The sequence below is a fragment of the Lepus europaeus genome, chromosome 1 (assembly GCF_033115175.1).
Source record: "Lepus europaeus isolate LE1 chromosome 1, mLepTim1.pri, whole genome shotgun sequence".
Taxonomy (NCBI): domain Eukaryota; kingdom Metazoa; phylum Chordata; class Mammalia; order Lagomorpha; family Leporidae; genus Lepus; species Lepus europaeus.
In genome coordinates this window covers 118,038,166-118,060,996 of record NC_084827.1, presented here as the reverse complement: position 1 = coordinate 118,060,996, position 22,831 = coordinate 118,038,166, and the positions used below count along the sequence as shown (strand labels likewise).

The 22,831-nt window shown below is 42.1% G+C and overlaps 2 protein-coding genes across 3 annotated transcripts in view; both read left to right on the top strand.

Annotated features, from left to right (window-relative positions):
- The first annotated feature begins 400 nt into the window (after positions 1 to 400).
- ATP5MC3 (ATP synthase membrane subunit c locus 3) lies at positions 401 to 3,812 on the top strand. Its single transcript, XM_062188155.1, has 5 exons — positions 401 to 509; positions 697 to 808; positions 2,018 to 2,095; positions 2,469 to 2,662; positions 3,306 to 3,812. Exons 2-5 carry the CDS (start codon positions 770 to 772, stop codon positions 3,418 to 3,420), a joined length of 426 nt encoding a protein of 141 aa, XP_062044139.1. The 5' UTR covers positions 401 to 509; positions 697 to 769; the 3' UTR covers positions 3,421 to 3,812.
- Positions 3,813 to 11,955: 8,143 nt separating this feature from the next.
- Positions 11,956 to 22,831, top strand: part of ATF2 (activating transcription factor 2) — a 112,150-nt gene continuing 101,274 nt past the window's right edge. For both annotated transcript variants that reach the window (XM_062188121.1, XM_062188112.1), the window contains exon 1: positions 11,956 to 12,125. The gene's annotated coding sequence lies outside the window, so the exon portion shown is untranslated. The remainder of the gene's footprint in view (positions 12,126 to 22,831) is intronic.

Sequence of the window (22,831 nt, the reverse complement as noted above, 5' to 3'; positions counted from 1 at the left end):
ATAGAAAACGTCTCTAGGCTCGGGACCCCCTAGCCTCACCCCTACCCCACCCCCCAATTCTGTTTCACAGAGGAAGAAGAGAACCGGGGATGGGGTCCCCTATTCTAAAGAGACGAAGCAGCTGGTAAAAAAGGCCAAGTTTCACAGGTTGTCAAAGTAAGGCAAACGCTTTATCTCTCCGCTCGTTCGGCGCAGCTCAGAAGCGAAAGGGCTTGCTCAGAATCCTCTCCGCCAGCGCGGGTCTTCAATTTCCTTTCGTCTCCCCCCGCACCCCACTCCCCCGCCCCCCAGCCAGCCCAGTACCGGACGGCCGTCCTTGTCCTTCCGGGCCGTTTACCAATAAAGTTATTACAAAGTGACCTTGAGCGTCTTCCCCAGTGCACCTCCATACCCCGCCCTCTGCATCCGGGTGCTGGGCCGCGAATAAGAGCCGGTCCGCGCCTGCGCGCCCAGCCCCACTCCTTCGACCTCTGCCGCCGCTGCCGCCGCCGCCGCCTCCACCCGGGAAGGTAAGCGGAGGGCGCGGGAACCCGAGCTGGCCGGGGCTGAGCAGCGCTCAGTAGGGACCCATTCATTCCGCTGGCGCTTTCTGGGCACGGGGCCCAAGGTGACGGCGTGCACGGGAACCCCCGAGACCTGGGTGGGAAGGACAGGCCCCTGGAGGACACTTGACCTTAAGCCTCTTTGCTTCCGCAGAGGGGAAGCGGGAGAGGATCCCACGTCGCCTGTCACCCAGATCCTCCAGCCGCGCCGCCCCGAAGAGTGTAAGATGTTCGCCTGCGCCAAGCTCGCCTGCACCCCTGCTCTGGTGCGTAGCCCAGGCTGGGCCGGGGGAACCGAGGGCCTGGCCTCCTGCCCGGATTGTCCACATGTTGAATGCGGCAGCCTGTTGGCGGGCATCTCGCCTTTTCGGGTCCCGCGGTGCCCTAGCCCCTTAACCCGATGCCCTTTCCCTCTTTCCTCCTAATCCCGGGTCGTCTTGGACCGCTCCTGCCCTCCACTAGGGCGGTGCGGAGCAGCCGAGGCCTAGCTAGCTGTCAGGCCTGGCTGGTGTAGGTCACATCCTCCCGGCCCCTTGCCCCGGGGGGCGGCTCCTCCGCCCGCCTCCTGCGTCTGCCGTCGGGTTAGGGTCGACGCGAGGGTTGGGGGCCGCCGGGGCCGGTGAGGCCTAGTTCACCGCAGCTGCGCGCTCCAGTGCCTATCTGTAGGTCAAACTCGCTGCTGCAGGAGGGAGGGCCTTTGCCTCGCCATGTGTGGGCGGAGGAATTGGGGGGGAGGGGGGGCCGAAAGTCTGGCTTCCCAGCCCTGGGTTTTTTTTTTTTTTTTTTCTCATAACTATTTTGCAGGCTTTCTGAATCTGGAGGATTTGTCTTAGAGAATCGGGTCTTGGTTCAGAAGGGGTTTTCTGTGACCTTACTTCAGTGGACATTCAAGGGCAGAGAAGCCAGACTGGAATATGTCCTTATGGCCAAAGTATTTCTCCGGTTATTCTTAAACTGATGTACAATTGCTTAAACTCCTTTTTTAATTTTATGCTTAATGGATATATATAGGAGTAGCTTGGAAGTGGTGGGAACTCATACTAACTGCCGGGCTATTTTAAATAACAAGTGTTATAGTGACACTCTAAGTAATACTTCATTGGTCCTCTTAAGCCTACCAAAGAATTTGGAGTGTTTGTTGCTTTTTTTTTTTTTTTTACCTGAATTATAGCAGTACAATAATTGAAATGTTAAAGACAATACTATTTTTTAAGAACTAATTTTGTTCTTAGGATTTTTGTTTGGAGTATTACAAATAAATTATGTAGCAAGCTTTCCAATTTTATTAGCATGGGACTTTATTAGAATTACTTCATGTATTGAAAAATGACCAACAGCCAAGGTAAGAGTCAATACAGAATAGTCTCTGATCCATTTTTGATGCTTGCTGTTTTTGGAACTCATGGGTGGTTCAAGAAAAGTCATGGAAGTCTTACTTGTATTTTTAAAACTTGGAACCATCTTTTCATTACTAGATTCGAGCTGGATCCAGAGTCGCATACAGACCAATTTCTGCATCAGTGTTGTCCCGACCAGAGGCCAGGACTGGAGAGGTGAGTGGTAACAACAGAAATGAGGTAACAGTACCAGGTCAGTCTGTGGTTTTCGTGAAATAGTCAGGATTTGTATTTCAAGCTATAGTTTGAATTGCCTATATTTAACATTATAATAGCCATAATTATTGAAAAACCTCCATTGAAAAGCATATTCATATATACTGTACGTTAATTTTCAACAACTTTAAAAGGTGTAGTGTTATCTATACCACAAGATTGGAATTATTCTAAGCTCTTGATTCTTTTTTCTGTTGTACCATTCCACTACCTGTTCACACTCAGCTACAAATAGAAAAATAGTTATCATTTTGACAGTACAGTGATTAAATGATTACTGATTGGACCTTTGCCTCTATTTTCTGTTCTCTAGGGCTCTACGGTATTTAATGGGGCCCAGAATGGTGTGTCTCACCTTATCCGAAGGGAGTTTCAGACCAGTGTGATCAGCAGAGACATTGATACTGCTGCCAAATTTATTGGTGCAGGTGCTGCAACAGTAGGAGTGGCTGGTTCTGGTGCTGGTATTGGAACAGTTTTTGGCAGCCTCATCATTGGTTATGCCAGGTAATCATTTCTATCCCTGGATAAGTTAATTTAACAGCATGCTTGAAATAATTGGAAATTTAGAAAGCTAGTGAAATAATAATAGCTACTTTGTATTAAGTGCTGCTGTGTCCTGCATTACATCTTGAGGGCTTTGTATGCCTTATCTTACTTAATCTGAACAACTCCTCCTACCTATGAAGAACCAGAGTTGGAAGGGTTACACTACCTGCCTAGAGTCAGAGCTGGTAAGTGGCAGGAAATGAATTTTAATGGTCCGACTTCAGAATCTGCAATCCTTCATTGTATATTGGAAAGTGATTAATAGAATAAATTCTTTAAAAATATTAATTCCATCTTAGCATTTAAGATTTCTAAACAGTCTTAAAAGATAAACATACTTTCATAGCAATAAGACTGTCAGAATCCCTCAAAACGAATGCACACTAATCATTTATAATGACACAGGGAGACAGTTCCATTCTTTTCTGTCCACTGGGGACACTGCAACAGCAGCAGCAAAAGGGATCCAGGCAGATACTCTCCCCGTAGACTTGCCAGTTGACAAAGATCCCCTCGGAAGCTGCCTGATTCTCTAACACTTACCAAACATGTTAAAAGCACTGTGTTTCAGAGTAACAGTCCTGTGTTGTGTCTCTTCTAGAAACCCTTCGCTGAAGCAGCAGCTGTTCTCATATGCTATCCTGGGATTTGCCTTGTCTGAAGCTATGGGTCTCTTTTGTTTGATGGTTGCTTTCTTGATTTTGTTTGCCATGTAACAGAAATTACTGCTTGAAATGTTGGCATTCATATTAATTACGGATGTAATTCTGTGTATCTTAATGTGACTCCGAAAACTGTAGTGTTGGTGTCATGGAAATGTACGTTATTTCCAGAGTCATTTCATTAAAGATGAAAACTTTAATTTTTGCTGTGATTTGTACTTATCTGAATTTAGATCATCACGAAGAACATGCATTCAGGCAGAGGAAGCTTTAATAGTTGCCCCCACCGATGAGAAAGACCCTGCTGTAATTTTTATGGGAATTCTTTTATAGTGTTCTTCACATTGTAATTTATAGGGCTTTTGTTTATTCATGTAAAGGAGAAATAAACTGAATGCTTCAAGTTTCTGTTAAATATGATTAAACCAAGAGAGTTAATTATTCAAGATGATTTTTTGTTTTTAAAGGCCAAATGAATAAAATACTTGGAAGCAGAATTACTTTCCAAGAGTGACTTGGGTGCTCTTAAAAAGCTAGTTCTAGAAATAAATCATTTTGGCTTTTTAGACTCCCCCAAATCTAAGACTTTTAAGTCCTGTAGCCTTAGACTTGAGTGGGGGAGGTGTTTCTCAGTAAATCAGGTTAAACAAGTATGTATAATTAATCTTAACTGTGTTCAAAGAAGGGACCCAACCTAGATAGCAGCCAGTTTCATACCTGGACAAGATTCTTACTTACCTGCTATGCCACAGCACTGGCCCCAACAAGATTCTTATCTTAAAAAGAGGAAACTGAATTGGCAGCATTTTTTAAAAGTCAAAAAAAAAAAAAAAAAAAAGTCAACAGATACCAAAGCAGTACTTAACCATTGATACTTAACATGTACTTAACATGTTTATGGTGGGAGTCTTGGGAATGGTAGTTTTTGTGGTATTTTACAAGTAAAACTTACCCTATTGAAACAGGAAAAAAGGTGCTACTATAGAAAGAATTTTTCCTCTAGCAAATATACTCTACCATGATATTATTTGTCCTCTTTAAGTTTCAGGATTTATTTGAAGGTTAGAGCTACAATTTAGTCCTTTAGTGCCCTCTAATTTGATTTGAACTGGGAAGGAGTTGGTTGTTACCAGAATTTAAGTGAGGTGGGAAGACCACTTCTCTCAGAATCAGCCAGGGTGCTTGTTTAAATACAAATCCTCAGCATCCAGATCTCCTGAGTTAGAATCTTTGGGCATTGGATTTAGCAATCTGCATTTTTAAAAAAGCTTCCTAGGTAATTTTTGTGCATTCTCTTTGAGAAAAATCGCTAACTTACAAGTAACCTTGTTATATTTCATAAAGAAATAAGGCTCCCAGAATCTAAAGAACTAGAACTACTGCCACCTTTTAGTTGCTTAATCTAGTCTAAATTCCTAGAACCTAGACTGTTTTCTTGAACTGCACTACTGTGTGTTTGAATTTAATAATAAAAAGTAGTACTGAATTAGTGACTCAATAATTCCAGGCCTGGGTATATACCAAAAAGAATTGGAAACAAGTATTTGCAAAAACTTGGATGCAAATATAGCAGCACTATCAATAATAGCCAAAAGGTGAAAACAGCCTAATGCCCATCAACTGATGAGTGGATCAACAATATTTCCATATGGTAGAGTATTATTCAACTATAAGAAGGAATGAAAAATTTGATAAATGCTAACCACGGGTGAACCTTGGAGTGAACTCTAGGTCAAAGTAGCCAAATACAAATGGCCGTGTATTGTATGTTCCAGTTACATGGATTATACAAAGTAGGCAAATTTGTAGAAACAACCAATTGGTTACCAGCAACTAATGGAAGGGGAGAATGGCAAGTGACTGTTTAATAGGTATGATGTTTCATTTTGGGGTGATATTTTGAAACTAGATAGTAGTGATTATACAATATCGTAAATACAATAATTATCACTGAGTTGTATACTTTAATGTGGTTCTAATGGGAAATTTTACTACAGTTTAAAAGTACCATACTGTATAACAGTACATAGTATAAAATCAGCAAATTTTTAAAATAGCCCAGGAATACTTAGGTTAACTAGTCCTCTATTCTAAATTCATTTTAAGTAAAATCACCTTTGGTAAAGACCTGTTTGTGGTGCTGGTTCGGTGGTTGAGAGGCCTGAAACGTTGATTCTGGACCAGGTTTCTTGCAGGAAATACCCAGCAAAGGGAATTCCTGAGAATGAAAAGAAAATACTTAACACTTGAGCCTGTGGTTGCATGGACTTCAGGTTCCTGAGCAAAAAAAAAAAAAAGTCTAGAAAATGGGATAATTCAGAAGTATAACATAACTGCAGGCTATTTTATCTAGAAGGGGAAAGGAAATAACAGCGTCAGAGGTTCACCACCCTGGAATATACCCTTCTACTATTTTTATTTCTAGCAGCAGTTTCTGACTTTGAAAGTACATCACTGGAATACATCAACTCAACAGGAATATTTATTGTGTACCATTTTTTTTAGGAAGTACCATCTCCACTTATGGGCTTTGAAAACACATTTTGGTGGGAAATGCTTTTACTAACTTCTTAATTTCTGCAGGGACTGATAAAAGATGTTACTTATTTTAAAAAATTCTGGCAGACAAGAACACCGTAGAGTGGTGAAGTGCCAGTTAAACCACATTTGCACAGATGTGGTTCCAAAAGATATCTCAGATTTTCAGGTGCCCTTTTATTTGGTGATATAGTGTTCCCTTTCCTTAATGCAGGACTGTGCTTTTTGTTGTTTTTATTATTTTAATGCCTTTGGGACTAACTCAAAATACAGGTTTTAGTATGAAATTAGTCTTTGAACTAAAGAGAAGCTTGTCCTCTAGCCACAAACACTAGACATGTTTGCAAATAAAGTTGAAAGTGAAATGATGAATTCCACAAGAGTTGTAAGTGCTGACATGTTCACAGCAGGTAGAGACAATTTTCCAGTGAATAAAGGTAAAGGAGCTGGGGTAAGGAGGGCAGGCCAGATAAGAGGGCTTCTTGCCTCAGGAACAGCATGAGAAGCACGGGCAACACAGTGTGATATAAGGAAGCAGAGGTCGGCTGGGGCCAAATTCGGTAAACTGGGATTTAAGAGCAGGAGCTTTATACTTAGGACCACAGGCAGCCATTGAAACTAGAGCTGTTTCAATTAGATTAAAATGAGATCACTGTGGGGGATGGACTTGAGTTTAGCAGTGACCAGTGGGTTGCTGCAGTAGCTTTGTTAAAAGTCAAGGATGGTGCAATGCATATATTATTTATTTTCTTAAATATTTATTTGGAAGGCAGAAAGACAAACAGACCAACAGAGAGCTCTCGTCTGTCAGTTCATTCCCAAATACCTACAATGGCTGGGGCAGAAGCTGAGAGCCAGAAATGGCATCACATGGGCAGTGCCCAAATACTTGACCATCACCACTGTCTTCTAGGGTCTGCATTAGCAGGAAGCTAGAGTCAGGAATTGGAGCCAGAAATCAAACCCAGGCACTTCCGTACTGTAAAGCTAAATACCTGCTCCCTGGCAATGAGAATTTTAAGAAGAGCCTGCAGAAGTTACAGCAGTAGGACGTGATTCCTAGATCTTGGGAACCAGTTAGAAGAGAGATGGTGCAATAGCTTTTCTCTGTGCTCAATGTTTTATAAACAAAACAAGAGTACTTTTAAAAAGTTTGTGGTGGAGTTGGCATTGTGGTGTAGCTGGTAAAGCTGCCACCTGCAAGGCCAGCATCCCCTATGAGCTTTGGTTCGTGTCCCTGCTACTCTACTTCCGATCCAGCTTTCTGCTAATGGTCGGGAAAAGCAGTAGAAGATGGCCCAAGTTCATTGGCCCCTGTTACCTACATGGGAGACGAAAACAGTTCCTGGCTCCTGGTTTTGGCTTGGCCCAGCGCTGGCCTTTTAGATCATCTAGGGAGTGAACCAGTGGATGGAAGATCTCTCGTCTCTCCCTTTCTCTAAATCTTTCAAATGAATAAGTTTAAAAAAAGTGGAAAGAGCAGACATTTACCTTGGGGTCAAGATTCGCACCTGGGTTCGATTCCAGACTCCAGCTTCCTGCCAGTGAGTAGCAGCAATAATGACTCCGGTAACTAGGTTGCACCCACCCATGTGAGAAACCTGGATTGCATTCCCAGCTTCTGGTTCAGGCCAGGCACAGGCCATTGTGGACATCTGGGGAGAGAACCAGCAGATGGGAGCATCTGCCTCTCATAGGATCAGTAGACTAATACCCTGAAAGCTAAACTTAGCTTCTCTCCAAGATTTTCAACTCTGAAATTCTTTAAATTTCTTGTCTCTTGGCTCTTACAAAAATGGATGTTCAACCTGATTGAGAACCCTGGACCCTTGAGTCTTCTCTTTTATTCCAATTTCTTACCCCTATTACCTTCACCTGTTCCTTATCCTGTTTGGTCTACAGTTTAAAATTCCTAGGAAAATGGAATTGAATAATTTTATGTATAAAATTTTGAAATCCATGCATAGGTTTTTTTCATAATTCACATTTTCCATAGACTTTGTGAAGATCCTTCATAAACAGCCATTTAACCCTTATCATGACCCTGCAAAATTGGGATTTTTTTCATTTTCAATATGCAAAGAAAAATAGGCTTGAGAAGAGTTAAACAACTCCCAGAGTCACATGGATACTAAGTGGCCAAGTCATGATTCAAAGTCAGACCTTCTTTTATTCTAAAACCTTTGCTTTGGTTTTTTTATGTGACTGTTGTAGGGATGACAAGGAAAAGGCTAGTTGGGTGAAATGGTGAATTTTTTAAAAAATAGAGGAGGTATAATTTTACATTTGGATTCTGGGCTTGGGAAGAGGAAAGGTATGGCGTATGGTATGGAGATGTGAATAAACGCACTGCAGAGGACCAGTAAGGACCCAACTCCAGGTGGATAATGTGAATTTGTAGTGAAACTCATTGACCTACTTTGTGACTCTCCAGCAGTGTTGGGAAGCTTGTTAATGTGAACTGAGGTGAACAGTGATAGAAATTATTCGGGCTGGGCATTGGCCAGAAGAAATGGAGGAAGGCCAAGGCGGCATACAAGCACCATGTTCAATAGACTGACCTATGAACTCCAAACAGGATAAGGGACAGGTGAAGGTAATAGGGGTAAGAAATTGGAATAAAAGAGAAGACTCAAGGGCCCAGAGTTCTCAATCAGGTTGAACATCCATTTTTGTAAGAGCCAAGAGACAAGAAATTTAAAGAATTTCAGAGTTCAAAATCTTGGAGAGAAGCTAAGTTTAGCTTTCATGGATCTACTGATCCCATAATGCACTTATTTTTCAAACACATGGTCCACCATTAAGGACACATTAAGGACAGCTTTTTTTTTGGGGGGGGGGTGCATTTAATACCATCATCTGCCTCAGCACATATAATAGTTGTATTCTGTCTCTGCCAACAGCAACATGGTACCTTGACTTGCTTTGATAGTTAACAGAAGCAAAAACTTATCATGGTACAGAATTTATTTTTTTAAATACCTTTGTTTTTATAGATTATTTAAAAAGCAGATGGCATGAATTTATTTATACTCCTCTTCCCCCTACCCATCCATGTCCCTCCCACCCTTATCACTCTAGGTCACATACTTTCAGCCATCAATCTGTTTATAATCTCTAAAAACTGGTCCAGGTTCCCAGCAAGAATTTGTACTTTCTCCTGAATGACGTAAGTAATGTCTCTGGAATGTTTAGTAACTTAGATCTTTCTCAAGGGAGCTCAAATATTGAAGAGAGGACTTGGCCTAAGAGGGACTCATAATTGGCCTAAGTCCCAGCAGGGACTCATAAATCCTAGGGCTTTGGTTGTCCCTCCTATTAGCAAGAGCCAGCATCCCACAGCTGATGTTCACAGGGACTGAGGATCAATGGTTGTTGGCAGTGGCTGCTTTTCTACAGTAGCTTTTAGTCAGCACTTCCCAGCCACGGAGATTCCAGGATCTCCTGTTATTGTTGAGTCCCAGGGTTTGCCTCCTCAAATAGCTACATAGGTTGACCGAGTCTCTCAGATGCTGGAAACAGCATTATTTTCTGGGAACAGCTCAGAACTGCCCCCCTCACTAGACCTCTCTGCAGTATCTGTTGCTCTCAAGTTCTCTTTTTGTCAAACAACATAGCTTTCAGTACTCCCTGTTATCATACCCTATTTTCTCCGGGGCACTTACCACCATTAAATTATCTTTTTGTTGATGTATGTCATGTGCCTCCTCACCCCTCCTCACCTCACAAAGTCTCCTTAAGGGACTTCATCTTATTTATAGTGGCAGCCTCACAGCCAATATATACAGATGCTTTATGAGCACAGACACAAAGCAGTCAGTTGACAGTTGACCTAAAAGGCTGTATGCAAGGGAAGAAGGTAATTGGAAAGAACTGGGTGTTAGTTCCAAGGACCCAGGAGGATCCACAGGACCAGACAGACCTGTCTTGGTTTCTGGCATAAGGAATCCCTGGCTTTGTTATTATGTAGGCCTCAACTTGACAAATAGACTGGTTATGGAGAGCCACAAAGGGCAGATACTGGGATGCTACACAACTCTACACTAGGGAGGGTTTCACCCGCTTTTACTGATACCTTGGAAGTGTGGGGAGAGCAGAATATAATGATGGTGATCCCTCTTTCTATAGAGTCAGATGAGAGCTAAAGAAAAAGCCATCTTAAATTCTGTTCTCCCTCTCTGGGCTGGTTGCACTGAAGCTGGCATAGCTCACGGGTATGATTTGAAGGTGAGTACAGCTCTAATTTTTTCCCCACAGTGACACAATTGACTATACATTTTTCTGATAACCCAAGGATTTGGATTGGACATCTCTGCACTTGAAATGTCCTAAGTAGAAATTTCTAAGTGGACATGTGCTGAGGAGGTAACTTTAACATGGGCCATGTCAGGAATGTTCAGGAAAACCCTGAGCTGTCAAGAGTAGGTCAAGAAAGATCTGTCATGAGATGAAAGCTATGAAACAAATCAACTAAACTGTCTAGGTCCATGCTGCCTCATCTCATCTGATTCAGGGGGTTAATTATGCCTTGCTTCACCCCACTATTTCACTACACACACACACCCCTAACTCCCTACCTCTTGATCCCACTAGTAAAATCCCAATAATCCCTTGTATTAGGCTACATCTTGAGGATACCATGAAAATCCAGAGGTTCTCTCCCTCAGCCAGATTAGTTAGGCAAGACATAGGAGTTATGCAGACATAGGAGTCATGCAGACATAGGAGATGCCCTAGTGTACAGTATTCTGGGTTATATTTAGTTACAGACAAGCAGGAACTGCTTGCTTTTTAAATTTTTCATTATTTATTTCATAGACTGGTTCACTGCTCAGATGCCTGCAATGCCTGAGGCTGGGCCAGGACCACAGCCAGGAAGAGCTGGGAACTCAATCCAGGTCTCCCATGTGCACTCAGGAACCTGATTTTAAGCCATCACTGTTGTCACTAAGGGTCCGTTAGCAGGAAGCAGGAATCAAACCACATACTCCAATGTGGTATGTAGTTGTCTTTTTAAAAATTATTTATTACTTATGTAAGAGGCAGAGAAACAAAGGGTGCTATTTCCATGTCATACTCTAATTTGGTGTTCTTTGGTCCTCTAGGAAACCTTAATAGGGGGTTGTTGCAGTTTTCAAGGACTAAAGTCAGCTCTATTAAAATTGATATATTTTTATCTGTAAAAGGAAAAATAATAAAATAGAATACACTTAATATGGAGGCTTTGCTCTTAGAAACAAGTCGTTGCTTAGTTTTTAAATGATGGTGATATACTGGAAATACAGTGTATTTTGGTAAATTACTTCAAACATAATTACATGCTAATATCCTACACTGTACTAGGTGCTGGGAAAAAGAACTCCGAAAACCCAGTTCTAGTTATAGCTTAGTAAATTCAAAGAAAACTCATCCAGGGTAAAGGCTTTTTCTTTTCGTTTCAGAACCTACTTCTCTTGCTTGATTATCGGCAAACTCCGCCTCTGCCAAATCTCAGCCGAACCGAAGCTCCCCCTCCCAGTCTTCCGGGTAGCCGGGAGGTGGGCTAGAGGCTCCCCTCCCCTCGATTTTCCCACCTCCCTACCGGGGGCCAGGAAGTGACAGCAACGGAAATAGGGTGAGATCTCGGAGCTGGGCTCGGAGACCGCGTCCTGCTTTCTTTCCAGCCACTCGCGGTGTCTCACAAGCCAAGCCCGACACCTTCCCGCGCCCTACACAGCCACCTGCTCCCGCGCCCCAGCACCCGTGCCCGCCTCCAGCTGGCTGCCAATCACAGCCTTCCGCAGCTCCAGGGTTACCGAGACGACGCTCCTGGGGTTCTCTGATCCCGCCCCTTCCAGAACTGCTTCCCGCCCTTCAGGCTCCTTCTCCAATCATCTGCGCCCGGGTGTCCTTTTGTTCCCGCCCCCTCCGTCCCCGCCCTCCTGAAGGCCCGCCCATTTCCTTAAGCTTGACGGAATCACCTGACCCGGAGGCGCTCCCTCAGAAGGAAGGCAAGAAGGGGCGTGTGCGTGGCGGGCCGGGACGCGAGAAGAAAGGGGGGATGCTGGGAGTGGGGCGGAGAGAAGGGTTGTCAGTCTGATCTCGCGAGAGAGGACGGAAGCCTGTGGGAGCCCGTGGCCTTTAAAGTGCGGTTCAGCCCTTTCCTCCGGGGTAGTTTGTAAACACGGCTGTCCTCGGGCTCCTGGGCGACCGAAAGGATCATGAGCCAGTGACCTGCAAAGGTGAGTAGTGATGGGGAGAGGGCCGCAGGGCTGGAGACCGTAGGGAAAGAGAAAGAAGGCGCTAACATGGCGACGTCGCTCACCGTAGTCCCCACCCCCCGCCTCATCACCCCTGGCGCTCCTGCCGTGGTCCCTAGCCCTGGGGGCGAGCGAGGCTGTGCTGCCATCTCAGCGGCGCGCGCGGCTTCCGTGTCGGGAGCCTGACCGGCCGGGCCGGACCGTTAGGTAACTGGCGTTCGTTGTTCCGGCCCCTCCCTCTCGCGCGCTTTCCTAACGAAGAGGAAAAAGGGATAACGGCTCCCCTTAGACCCCTCCCTCCGATCTTGCCTCCCTTTCCCTGGTCGGTTCCGGGGCCCCCGGGGCGTCGGGCCCGCCGAGTGCGCGGGGTGGGGGGACACCCCCGTCTCAGCCCTTGGATTGGGCAGGAGCAGGGCCCACTTTGGTCTTGCTCCACGCAGGACTCTTGCGGTTGAGGACCGTGGGTTTGTGATGGTGGCGGGGAGGAGGATCGCGAGGCGAGGCTGAAAATAGGGTCAGGGTCCCTGCCTTCGGCGGAACCTGACGAAATGAATGGTGGCGAGAGCCTGGGAGCCTGGAGTCGCGGCCCTTCTGTCCTTTCTGCCACCCTCACATTCCCGCCACCCCCCAGTTTTTCCAGGTGGGGCGGGGCCAAGGTGTGGGTGCAGATTGATTCTGGTATTTTCCCTCTTCGTTCGCTTCCCTGGGTGGACTACAGATCTTCTATGGGGAAATCTTTTTTGTTTTTTTTAATCGGTACCCTAGGGACTAAGACTGAGAGAGGACGAGGTGTATGTGTGTGTGTGTGTGTGTGTTGTATGCTGGTTCCTAGATCAGAAGCTAGGAGGAGGACTGAGGAGGAGGCGCGGGGGACGACTTGTACTCCCAGGTAGTATAAAATTACCTCGAATACGGTGGAGCAAAATAAATTACCCCTGATGGACCTCAGGCCTATTGACTAATCCTAAATTATAATGTGAAAGTTATAAATTATGGAGGCAGTCACCATGTATATACTTAATGCATATATTTGAAATCAAAACAAAAACTGCTTCTCTGAGCACACTTCTTACTTGAAGAAATTCATAACCACTGGCATTGCCAGTGTCAGTAATAACCATATTAGGCATAATGTTCAATAGCCAAGTAGCCCAGATCTATTGTACCGAAATTATGAAGGTAAGACTTTGTTTATAAAGCCTTGTCAAAAGAACTCTGAACTAGAAACACAGTTTGTTTCATTGGTTTAAGGAATCTGCTGTAAACACTTTTATCAAAATAATGGGAACTTTCTGTAAAGTGTGTTAAAAAAATACACTACACCCTTCTGCAAGTCAAAAAGACTTAACAAAGCTCATGGATCCTTAAGGTCAATAGTTGAGAATGCTAGTCTTTGTAAAATAATTTGCAAGAATCTTCCACATCTACAGTGATACGTATGCTGCCTTCCTAAGACATGTTTAATCTTGACTTGAGAGGATGTTGCTGCTGTTTTTAAAAATTGTTTGAAATGTATATGTGTAGTTTAGAACTTAAGTTTTTAAAATTTTAATTGTCAGGAGTTTTCAGGGGCTTTTTTTTTCTGTGTGTTTAAGGTACATAGTGCCTATGTAGATCTGGTAGAATTTCATGTAAATTCTTTTTCAAATACCTTATTAGAATGTTGGTTTTGTATTTGGGGCACTGCATTATCAAAAACATTGCAGAAATTCCTCCGTTAACTTTTTTATGTGGGATTTTGGTTTCTTTCATTAAATTTGTTTTGAAGTTTGTTAGAGAGACAGAGCTCCCACCTGCTTGTTCTCTCCTCAGATGCCTACAACCTCTGGGACTGGGCTAGGCAGAAGCCAAGAGACAGGAACTCAGTCCAAGTATTCCATGTAGGTAGCAGGGACCCAACTACTTGAGCCATCACGTCCTGACTTCTGGGGTTTACATCAATTGGAAACAGAAGCTGGAGCCAAGTTATCAAACCTGGGTACTGGGAACCCCTGTATATGGGACAATGGCATTTTAACCAGTAGGTTAGATCTTTATTTTTATTTTTTATTAATGTTTTAAAAATATTTATTTATTTGACAGAGTTACTCAGAGAAAGGAAGAGACAGAGAGGGAGAGAGAGCTTCTATCCACTGGTTCACTCCCCAAATGGCCATAACAACTCAGTGCTGGGCCAGGCTGAAACCAGGATTCAGAAGCTTCTTCCAAGTCACCCATGTGGGTGCAAAGGCCCAAGCACTTGAGCCATCTTGCATACTTTCCCAGGCATGTTAGCAGGGAGCTGGATTGAAATTAAGCAGCCAGCTCTTGAACCAGCACCCACGTGGGATGTCAACATTGCAGGCAGCAGCTTGACCCATTATACTGCAGCGCTGGCCCCCTATCTTTATTTTTTAACTAAACTGTAGAAATAGTTATTGCTGCAACTCCTTCACAAAAAATTGAGGGAGTACTTTTCATTGGTATTCAGGATTTGGAAGTTAAATGAGTATATTTTTAAAATGATATGCTAGAGTGGGCATTTGGCCTGGCAGTGAAGGTACCAGTTAGAATGTCCATATCTCACATCACACCACTTGGGTTCCATTGCCCGCTCCAGCTCCAGCTCCATGTTATAGCTTTGTGCAGATGTGGACCTTAGGAGGCAGCAGTGAAGGATTAAGTTGTTGGGTCCTGTCACTCAAATGGGAGACCTGTATTGAGTTCCTGGATCCTGGTGTTATTCCTTCCTGACCCTCCCTACCACTGGCCACTGTGGGCATTTGGAGAGTAAACCAGTGGATGGGAGTGTTTTCTGTCTCTTTGACTGTCAAATAAGTAAAAAAATTGAAGAGATGTGTTGTCCATCAAACATCTACTATCTTTAACTGGCATTAACTAGAAGAAGTCATCTATGCTTCTACTTAAATTTTTATTTTGGAGATGGGCATTTAGCCTAGTGTTAAGACACTGCTTAGGACACCCATATCACATATCAGACTGCCTAAGTTCAAGTCCCACTCCACTCCCAACTCCAGCTTTCTGCTAATGAACACCTAGGATGACAATGGATTATTACAAATAGTTGGATTTTGCCACCCATGAGGGAAGACAAGATTCAGATTGAGTTTCTAGCTCCCAACTTTCAGTATGGCAAGTCCTGGCTATTGCAGGCATTCAGAGAGTGAACCAGAAGATGAGAGCTCTCTTTATGTCTCTGCCTCTCTAAATTTTTGCATTTTGGAAAACTTGATTTCTTTTTTTTTTTTTTTAAGATATATTTATTTATTTGAAAGTCAGAGTTACACAGGGAGAGGAGAGGCAGAGAGAGAGGTCTTACATCCGCTGGTTTACTCCCCAATTGGGCACAACGGCCGGCTGCACTGATCTGGATCCAGGAGCCAGGAGCTTCTTCCAGGTCTCCCAAGTGAGTGCAGGGGTCCAAGGACTTGGGCCATCCCCTACTGCTTTCCCAAGCTGTAGCAGAGAGCTGGATCAGAAGTGGAGCAGCTGGGACTTAAACCGCCGCGCATATGGGATGCTGGCGCTTCAGGCCAGAGCGTTAACCTGCTGCACCACAGCGCCAGCCCTGAAAAACTTGATTTCTAATGATTTATTTATTCTCTGCTGATAAGTTGTGATATCAAACAATTCCACCATACTTGCTAAAGTATTCCACTCATTTTTTCTTCGAGTTCTTCCTTCCAGTATGAAGTTGATATTTCTTCCTTTGTTGTTTTTACTGAAATGCTCCTAGTGAAGATAAAGTAGTTGAAGTCTTTCTTACAACCAGATTTTTACCAGAACCTCCCTTGTTTAAAAGCCAACAAATGACAATATTTGAGTATTCAACTCATCCTTATTAAAATTAATTTTGATAGTATTGATTATGCTATTGCTTGTAACTAAAATATACCCTGAAGAAACCACTTTGCATTGTCAGTAATTTAGTATTTCTATGTTTGTCTTATATCTGTTCATAGAGGCTAAGAAGTTAACTAAAGTGCTGCATGTTCTCTTCATGCAATTTTTAATGTTGGCATAGTAAGGGTAATAGTCACCTATTTACAATATCAAGGAAGACCCCCCAAAAACATTTTATTTCCTTTGTTCTGCTTCTCAGAGTTAAAAAATTAGTATCATTTCATAGACTATCCAGAATTGTTAAAAGTCATCAATAATTATGAATATTTTCCATATTAAATATAAAATATAAATATGTATGTTTATTTTAGATCGCTTCATTTTTGACCACCTTGAAACTAGTGTATTCATTTTTAAAAAATCTTAGTGATAATTTTTTTCTTCTTAGCATTTTGGCCATGGTAGTATATTGATTTAAACATTTTTACAGTAAGAGGGGATACAAATAAAATACTGTGAGATCTTGGCCTATTCACCCATGTGTGTGTTAACATATCTTAAGTCAAATAGTGGGCCTCAAACTTTTTTTTTTTTTTTTTGCCTTAATAACCAAGGAATATGATATACTATCAACAGTAGTGGTGGCTTATTATCACAGAGATTCTCAGTGAGATTGGCAGTGAAAGATAGGGTAGGAATAATTGTATAATTGGCAAAAGACCAAATGGACTTCTGTTATTTTGGTAGTATGTGACCACTTTCATCTATAATATTGACCTTAAATTTTTTTTAAGTTTGTTTTTTTATGTATTTGAAAGGTCAGTTTACATAGAGATAGATCTTCTGTCCTCTGGTCCACTTCCCAAATGGCCACAACAGCTGAGGCTGGGCCAGGCCAGAGTCAGGAACCAGGAGCCTCATCTGGGTCTCCCACTTGGGTGCAGAGACCCAAGGACTTGGGCCATCCTTTGTTGCTTTCCCAAACCATTAGCAGAGGCTCGAACTGGCATGTGGGTTGCTGGCAATGCAGGCAGCAGCTTCACCAACCATGCCACAATGCAGGCCCCTTTAAATTTATAAATATGTTCCCTAATTTTTTTTGTTTTTAATATTGTGTTGTTTTAAAAGGCAGAGTTACAGGGAGGGAGAGACAGAGAGAAACAGAGAGAGAAATATCTTCCATCTGCTGGTTCACTCCCCACATGGCTGCAACAACCTGAGATGGGCCAATCCAAAGCCAGGAGCCAGGAGCTTCTTCCAGGTCTCCCATGCAGGTACAGGGGCCCAAGGACTTGGGCCATCTTCTGCTGCTTTCCCAGGCCATAGCAGAGAGCTGGATCTGAAGAGGAACAGCTGGGATTCGAACCGGTGCCCATATGGGATGCCAGTGCTGTAGGCTTGGGCTTTAACCCGCTATGCCACAGCGCCGCCCCCCCATTTTTTTTTAAGACTTACTTATTTGAAAGACAGAGGGAAAGACAAAGATCTTTACTGGTTCACTCCCCAAATGGCTGCAACGGCCTAGGCAGGGTTGATCTAAAGCAAGGAGCCAGGAGCTTCTGGGTCTCTCACATGGATTCAGGGGCCCAAGCACTTGGGCCACCTTCTACTGCTTTCCCAGCAGATTAGCAGGGAACTGGATTGGAACCAGTGCAGCTGTAACTCGAACCTATACCCATATGGGATGCTGGTGCAACAGATCTCAACAGCAGCTTTACCTGCTGAGCCACAGTGCTGGCCTTGGTCTTCAAATTTTAAAGCTTTGTTTTTCTTAATTATAGTTTGAGCTAACATGTTTTCTTGTGTTGGTTGAACACTTTTTAGAACAGCATTATTGGAAACTCATTTAGCCATACTAATAAATGACTATTTTTGCATCCTTCTATTGTACATGTACTATAGTTGTTATCGAATATATCATAGAAAAGTTTTTACTTTTGTAACATTGTATTTTCCCATGTTCTCTAAGCTTTATAATTGATAGATATATATTATTCTACACTTGATAGTTATGGTAGTTAACAAAATCACTATCACAGTCTCCTCAGTTTTACATGCCCAACAGGGACATAATTTTGAGGTTTTTGACTACTTGAACATTGATTTGGACGTTTCTGTGCATGTGTCTTTTTCTTTCTTATTTCCATAGAACACTAATCTCAAGTGGGATTACTGGCCAAGGATTTAAAAATGTTTCTACAGTTGCCAAATTTTGGCCTCTTCAAAGAGTTGATGAAATTTACACTGTTGACTGGTTATTAATGCACTAGCTTTGTTATAATTTTGCCAACTTTAGAGTTGGCAATTATTAGTAAGATGTGATTTCTTAACTGGGAATTTTTATTATAATAAGTTGTATTATTTAGCAATTTTATTTTTTAAATTTTTATTTATTCGAAAGGCAGAATGACAGGGAGAGGCAGAGAGAGATCTTTGACCTACTGGTTTATTCCCCAAATGGCTATAATGGCCAAGGCCTAAGCCACAAGTTTGGAACTCTATCCAGGTCCCATGTGGGTGGCAGCGTCCAAGTACTTGAGCCATCTTCCACTGTTTTCCCATGCACATTAACAGGGAAGTAAATAGGAAGCAGAGCAGCCAGGACTCTAATTGTTGCCCTGATTTGTGATGCTGATGTTGTAGGCAGTGGCTTAACCTGCTGTACCACAAGTGTTGACCCCCATTTAGCAATTTTTAAATTATTTAGTTAACTATATCATTCTGAAGTTAGTTATCTACTACTGATCTTTTGGAACAAATATTGAGTATTTTGTATTTTCTGTAAATTCACTGACTTTTTTTCTCCTAAGCTTTACTGAAGCTTTAGACAGCCTAATAACAATAATCCTTAAATTTTATGCAATTTTACACAGTTTGCACATTGAATGTCTATGCTGGTTATTTGTTTTAATGTAAATGCTACTTTCTGAAATGTAGATTTGATAACGATTTCTGTATTTGTCATTATGTGTTATTAAGACTTAAAGTGGCAAACTATAATTTGCATATCAGTAACCCTTTAAATGAAGAATGTCTATGTTGTAGCCAAATTGGGCTTTTGTTTTCTCAGTACCTTCTTCTGGCACATAGTGAATATGTAATCAATGCTTTAGAGTAGTTATTAGGGGCCAGATTGTCATGAGACCGCCACTTAATTATTAGCTCTGTTAAGTAAATTATATAATGTTTCAGTTTCTTTATCTTTAAGGAGAATAATACTTAGCTTTGTTGTGAACATTCAAATAATGTATATGCGGTGCTTTCAGAGTCAGAAACTCAGTGAGTATCTGGTGTAAGGTATACTGATTATTATTGTTGAAATACATTCAGATATAGTACCAATCATCTAGGGCAGCCTGTCCAGGCATACTGTGATATGGCTTGAAGGCAGTCCAGCAACCATCTGTTTGGTAGCTTTGGCAACAAAGTTGACTTTTCCCAAAGGATTTTTAATTTGTGAAATTATAAGGTATAAGGAGTTTACCACCTTAACATTTTCATAAATCCGTGTGAGAGAATATCTCATGTTTTTTGTTACATATGCACCTCATCTCCCCAAGTCAGGTTTTTCTATTCAAATTTATGATGTATAGCATTATCTGTATTTTGTTTTAAATTCTTGACATGATTTCTATAAAGTCCAGTTATTTTTCTTCCGTATCATTCCCACTATAAACATTCTAGGGAGACTTTTGTTTCTTCATCCCCATAGTGGAAGGCAGTATAGATATTTAAATTAAATTAAATTAAAATAATACCACCATTTTTTAAAAAAAGATTTATGTATGTATTTAAAAGGGAGAGGCAGAAGCAGAGGTAGAGAGACAGACAGACAGAAAGTACTCCATCTACTGGTTCACTTCCCTAAATGGCCACAACAGCTAGAGCTGGGCTGATCAGGAGCCAGGAGCTTCTTCTGAGTCTCCCATGTGGGTGCAAAGGCCCAAGGATTTGGGCCGTCTTCTGTTGCTTTCCCAGGCTATAGAAGAGAGCTGGATCAGAAGTGGAGCAGCTGGAACTCTAACCAGCACCCATATGAGATGCTGGCACTGCAGGCAGTGGCTTTACCCACTATGCCACAGTGCCAGCCCCAGAATACCAGCATTCTGGAGTGGGTGTTTAGCCTAGAGGTTGAGGTGCCCAACTTCCACATGAGCAAGCCTTTGTTCAGTTCCCAGTTCCTGACTTCAGCTTCCCACCAATGCAGAGCGTGGAAGGCAGCGGTGATGGCTCAGGTAATTGGGTTCCTGCCACCCATTTAGAAGACCTGGGTTGTATTCCTGGCTCCCAACTTTGGCCTTGGCCCAGTCCCAGCAATCACAGGCATTTGGGGTATGAGCCCACGAATCCGAGCTGATTCTCTATCTTCCTCCCCTTCTCTCTGCCCCATACACACCCTCCCATCTCTGCCTTTGAAGTAGATAGAAAGTTTTTCTAAAAAAAAAACCTACAATCTAAAGTTTGTTCTTCTGAAGTTTTTACTAATTATTCAACTACTATGACTGCATCAGTTCTCAACTCTGTTGAGGGTTATTCCTTTAATTAATTCCTTAAATTTTGAGATACATTGAGGAGAGAAAGAGGTGAATTTACTAGTGTTGTAATATCTCCTTTTTGTGCCCTCTTTAGAATGTCCTCTCGAAAGTTGTGATAACTATGAATTACTGTAATTCTTGGTGAGCTGTGAATTTCTTTTTACTTTTACAGAAAATAACATTTTAGTGAGGAGGGAAAGCAGTGATGAGTATATTTCATACATCTACCTTGAACAAAAATAATATGGCTATTATATCACATAATTGATCCAATGCCGAATTTAAAATTATATCATCAGTAAAACTTGCACTAGTGCTTCGAATATTCATAGCTATTTATCTAAGTTTTTTGTGTTTATGTATTTCTAATGTTATTCTATTGTAACTTCAAACTATAAAACAAGAACTTGCCTATGTTACTGAAATTACAGGTAAGGGAATAAAGACTCACTTTAAAAATAAAGGTTAACTTAAATACCAGACTACTGTTTATTTTTTTGTTTTTTTAGATTGATTGATTGATTTGAAAGGCAGAGTTATACAGAGGCAGAGGCAGAGAGAGGTCTTTCATCCTCTGGTTCACTCCCCAAATGGCTCTAAGGTCCAGAGCTGGGCTAATCCAAAGCCAGGAGCTTCTTCCGGGTCTCCGACGTGGATACAGGGGCCCAAGGACTTGGGCCATCTTCTACTGCTTTCCCAGGCACATTAGCAGGTAGCTGGATCGGAAGTGGAGTAGCAGGACTCAATCAACCCAGCACCCCTGTGAGATGCTGGCATTGTAGGTGGAAGCCTTACCTCCTTATGCCACAGCACCGGCCTCAGTACTGTTATTTTTATTAAGGGATATTTTTGAGATACTGACTGATTTCATTGTTCACATAATCACGATGAAGTGCCCAACAGTCTGTGATGCTCTTTATATTTCCTATCAGCTTTGAGGGATTTCATCGAAACTTTAGCACAGTTTGAAGGAATTGTGATGTGTGAAGGACACCTGTCATGTATATTTGAGTGAGAGAAAAAAAGAAAAACTGCTGCTTTCTTCTTCAAAGATGGGCTTATATTTTTCTTGTTTATGAGGAGTTTGATTTCCCCACATTGATGAACTAAATGTTAAGTATTAAATTTGTGGGTAACATCAAATCTGTAGATTAAAGATGAATGAAAAAACTTCTAAAAGTTAAACTAAATTTATAGGTCTCAGTCCGGCCTTAAAAATAAAAAAGTTATTAAGCACTAAAACACTTAAAGTAAAATGCAGTAAAACTTACTATAAACTTAATACTATTTGAGAGCCATGCACTATACTATGTATTTTACATATGTTCATTTTTTTAACAACCCAGAAATGCATATTGTTTTTTACTTTGTTTCACCATGTAAAACTTTCAATTTTTCATAATACAGGAACTCAAAGATATTTTAACCTTGAAAGGGGAATGAAGTCCTACTAATGCATTGCTACAAATTTTCAAATTTGTGGGTTTAGGTTTATCCTGACCAGATTGCTGTTTCCATAGGGAGCTTTAGGATCACTTCTTGAACTTTGTGAAACTTGCCCAAAAAGTAAGAAAGTTAGTGTACAGACAATATCAGGTGCTGCTGCTGTTGAGGTCCATCCTAGTACCATAAAAGTGTTTTGCTCACTGTGTTTTCTATTCCTGCCTCACAAATTACCACATGCGTAACATCTAAAAACAACACAAATTTATTATCTCACAGTTTTTATAGGTCAGAAGTGCAGGTGTGCTCAGCAAGTCATCTGCTTCAGGTTTTACAAAGCCACAATCAAGTGTGTTAGTTGAGCTGTGTTCCTTCTTCACATCTCCGGGAAAGAATCCACTTCCAGGTTCATTCAGGTTGTTGGCTAAATTGAGTCCCTTGCATTTCTGGATTCTTCCCTTTCATTTTAGCTTCCCCCAGCCTTGTTACCAGCCCGGGGCTGGTCTTTGTTCCAGGTGAACCACTCTAGTAATGACAGCTTTGTCCCTCTCATGCTTCTAACTTGATTTTTCTTTCTGGCTCAGTCTGACTCTAGATGGGAGAAGTTCTCTCTGCTCTTGAAGGCTCATTTGGTTAGATTAGGTCCATCCGATTAGCTCAGGACAGTCTCTGTGGTTCTGGATCTTAAATCCTTTCATGTTGGCACATTCCCTTTTGCCATGTAATTTAACCACTGCACAGATTCCAGGATTTAGGGCATTTCAGAATCTTTAGGGGACCATTCTGCCTGACACCCTCATATTCTCCTAAAAAGAAATTGACGAATTGTGTGCCCTTGCAGATTTCTTTTCTTTCTTTCTTTTTTTT

Excerpts from the sequence above, each read along its gene's own strand:
- ATP5MC3 (XM_062188155.1), top strand. The coding sequence starts at position 770 with ATGTTCGCCTGCGCCAAGCTCGCCTGCACCCCTGCTCTG. Across the intron at positions 809-2,017 it reads TCGCCTGCACCCCTGCTCTG|ATTCGAGCTGGATCCAGAGT; the intron begins GTGCGTAGCCCA and ends TTTCATTACTAG. Across the intron at positions 2,096-2,468 it reads CAGAGGCCAGGACTGGAGAG|GGCTCTACGGTATTTAATGG; the intron begins GTGAGTGGTAAC and ends TCTGTTCTCTAG.